General features: G+C 42.7%; 1 protein-coding gene across 2 annotated transcripts in view; it reads right to left on the bottom strand.

The window, feature by feature from the left end:
- The window catches only part of LOC111867886 (peritrophin-1), a 35,234-nt gene extending 34,695 nt beyond the window's left edge, over window positions 1–539 (bottom strand). The window contains exon 1 of one of the 2 annotated variants that reach the window (XM_023858088.2): window positions 379–539. In XM_023858088.2, coding sequence (XP_023713856.1) covers window positions 379–427 — 49 coding nt within the window. In that variant the 5' untranslated portion in view covers window positions 428–539. The remainder of the gene's footprint in view (window positions 1–378) is intronic. The other variant, XM_023858089.1, reaches the window with a different exon arrangement.
- Window positions 540–3,191: the final 2,652 nt, after the last annotated feature.

Below are 3,191 nucleotides of genomic sequence, written 5' to 3'. Positions count from 1 at the left end.
ACCACCGAATCTACACGGTGCCACATCCCAGAAGACTGCTTTCTTCATAGTCACCGCCGTGAAAACCTCAAATCTTACATGAACATCTGAGTCTTCTATCGATGAATAAATGTACCGTCTTTTTATAGATTTTAAATAAAGGCCCTAAAGTGATATTTTTATATATTTCCATGGGCACTAATTAACACCATTAAATTTTCCACTCATTTGTACATTTTGCTTCGCTAATCCGGATGACTCCCCCCCTAGTAGCGAGGGTTCACTCTATTTGACTTCCAACAAAACTACGCTGCGTTATATCTCTTTTAATAGCTTCATATTTCCGTCGTGTTTCAGTGCAATTCAGAGAACAACAAAATGGGGTGTGTGTTGCCTCACCTGTAGCCAGAATGGTAACAAATGCGAACGTACACACGTCTGCCTTCATTGTCGACTTTCTTCTGTCACAGTTCTAGTTGCCCTTGGGAGACTTAGATCCGCTCGCTAGCCACCAAACGTCCACATAGACAACCCGCGACGTACTAAGCCAACTGGCGTGCCGAGCCCTTGTTTTTTCTGAAAGTTTCACGTCTTGAAAGCAGGACTATCATTGGTTGCTTGATGCGTTTTACTTCAGGTGCATTGTCATTGGGCGTGAGAAAGTGTGACGTCATTGGCTCTTTCTTCTTTTGGAAGGAACTGGGATGCAAAACACGTCATGGTCAGTGATTACTGCAAACAGTAAGCGAGAGAAGCTCATGATTATAAAGAAACAATCTTCACCATGTGGCAATGTCTTCGTAACTCATTTAAATTAGTAGAGTTAAAAGTGAAATCTGTGTGTAATGTAGGGTGGAAATATAAATACGCGTAAAGGAAGAAGCAGACGGCTTATAGCAAACATTCCGACTTGTGTAAGGGTGATTCTGTGACCATTTGGCTGATCCGTGGTTTTTTCCGGTGGTTCTCAAACTGTGAGCCGCGAGTGTTCGCCAACTGCGTTGTATAGTCCACAACCGGCCACTGAAGAGTACAATGATTATATAAAATATAAAGATAAAAGGTAGAAGAAAGGCAACATTTTGTATGTGTTTAATCAAATTCCTATCAGGAATAGAACCACGGCCGTCCTACCCGCAGCCCTCAGCATACAGACTGATCTATCCCGGCTCCGATATGAAATAAAAGACATTTGCGCGAAGTTTCAGAAGTGATACTTCCACCCTTTAAATATATTTTTAGCAACAAATGAAATTACTGCAAAGATAACTGTAATTGTATTACAAATTCTAGTTCTGTTTTATAATCATGCTGCGAAGCAAAAAAAAAAAACGAATATATCAAGCGCGTTGCAAGCACGAGAAGTGTCAAAGAAACTGGTTCGAGTCCCTTGTCCCTTTTTATTTAGTCACGTTGATTTCTACTGCATATGTTTCAAGTAAGCATATTGTCAGACCAGTATGTAGGCCAGGGTAAGATATACCATGTGTAGGCAACCTTCAAAAAGGGTAAAGCTATTCCTGTAAGAGGCCGTGGAGGTCCATAGGGTTCTGAGACGTCGAGGCTACCACATTTTCTAGACAATTGGTTCACAGATGGCAGTAATGCTGTCAGCCTTATGCACCGACCACAATTTACTCCGCAGAAAGATTGTTGGTACTCATTTCTGCTTGAGGCTTAGTCGACCCCAGGACCGTAGTGCGGCTGGAAGGATTAGGTCAATTGGAAGAAAAAAAAATCAATGACCTCATCGAGAATCGAATTCGTGACCTTACGGTTTCCTACACAGTGCTTCAACCAACTACGCTACCGGGATAAAACATGCCTCTACAATAACAGTTATTGCTGGAAAATGTGTTTTTTATTCGGTCAGTGCAAAGTGTTCATAAATAAGAGAACTGGGGCAACCAGGTCAGTTGACAGCTGATTTCTGCACGGGCGGCTGTGACAAGAGGACCTGAGAGCGGGAAGCTGAAGAATCTCCATCGTTAAAACCGTTGTCAGGGAACGACTGGCACACACCAGCTGGAAAAGGCCTAGTGGGTGCTGTGGTGATTCGTAGTGCGAGGAGATTTGCGATAGCGCTGTAATTAATCTTCATAGAAAGGATTATAATACTGACACAATGACTTCTCTTCATGTTCCAGGAATACATTAGAATAATCACCTTACGTTATTATGTCGCTAATTGCGAGCTTAAAATACGTTACAACGGGTTCTGTAAGACTCGCCCATTGTGTATAACTGTGTCTTCGTTTCAGATTGCAAAGACAAAAGAATAAGGGAGACATGTTCCATTGTCTCGTAAGACAATCCACACGTAACAAAGTCGGATTTGTTAATTGTAATTACCTTGAAACAGTGACTGCTGCAGTTCCTGCTTTCTGCGCACGGACAGACGGACATCGACCTGAAATGGAAACCCTTTCACTCATCTTAAAAGCTTTCTCGGTTTGGTGACTGTTGACGCGTTGATTCTGCGCCATGTGGATGTATGGCTTGTGATATTGATGTTTCGGAAGGGTGTACCGCCTCTATCTTCAGGATGACTATAAATTTCGACCCCAAAGATAGAGGCAGCACTGCTTCGTGGAGGATAAACGCCCGGTAATTTATATCGACATCAGGGTGTAAAACACGGTACAAAGCCGTCACATACGGGTACCTACATATGTCATCACTGTTTGCATGACTTATTTGGGAAGAGCCGTTACAAATCAAGAGATTACAGTCGTGAAGTTAAGCAGTAGGAAACATTTAGGAAATTCCTGCTAATATTCGGCTCCAAATGTATTGTCACGTAACCGGGGTTTTCGTGACTAATAATAACGGGCTTTGGATTTGATGATCAAATTTATTGGACCTTTACACAACTGGTTACAAGAGTTCACAAATCACTATCTGACACACTGTCACCTTCTTCCGACTGGACACTGCACGGGAACTATTCTGACTTCCAACTGAACTGAACTCCACTATTCCGTTGTACTCCCTCGTACTCCCTCAATCCTCTGACTGTGCCCTCTTATAATTCATCGGCACGGACCCCACGCAAAACACCGTCTTCTGTTGTCAAGATGCGTGTTTATTGGCCTGTTACCTAGCAATGGATGTCCTATTGTTGAGACCGTAACTTAGGGAAGGTGTTTACCGAGCTGTTTTCTAGCAATCGGCATATGCGTCACGTAGAGTATGTCGCTCATTCATATGGG

Source organism: Cryptotermes secundus, unplaced genomic scaffold, assembly GCF_002891405.2.
Source record: "Cryptotermes secundus unplaced genomic scaffold, Csec_1.0 scaffold91, whole genome shotgun sequence".
Lineage (NCBI taxonomy): Eukaryota > Metazoa > Arthropoda > Insecta > Blattodea > Kalotermitidae > Cryptotermes > Cryptotermes secundus.
This window is presented reverse-complemented; position numbering and strand designations above follow the sequence as displayed.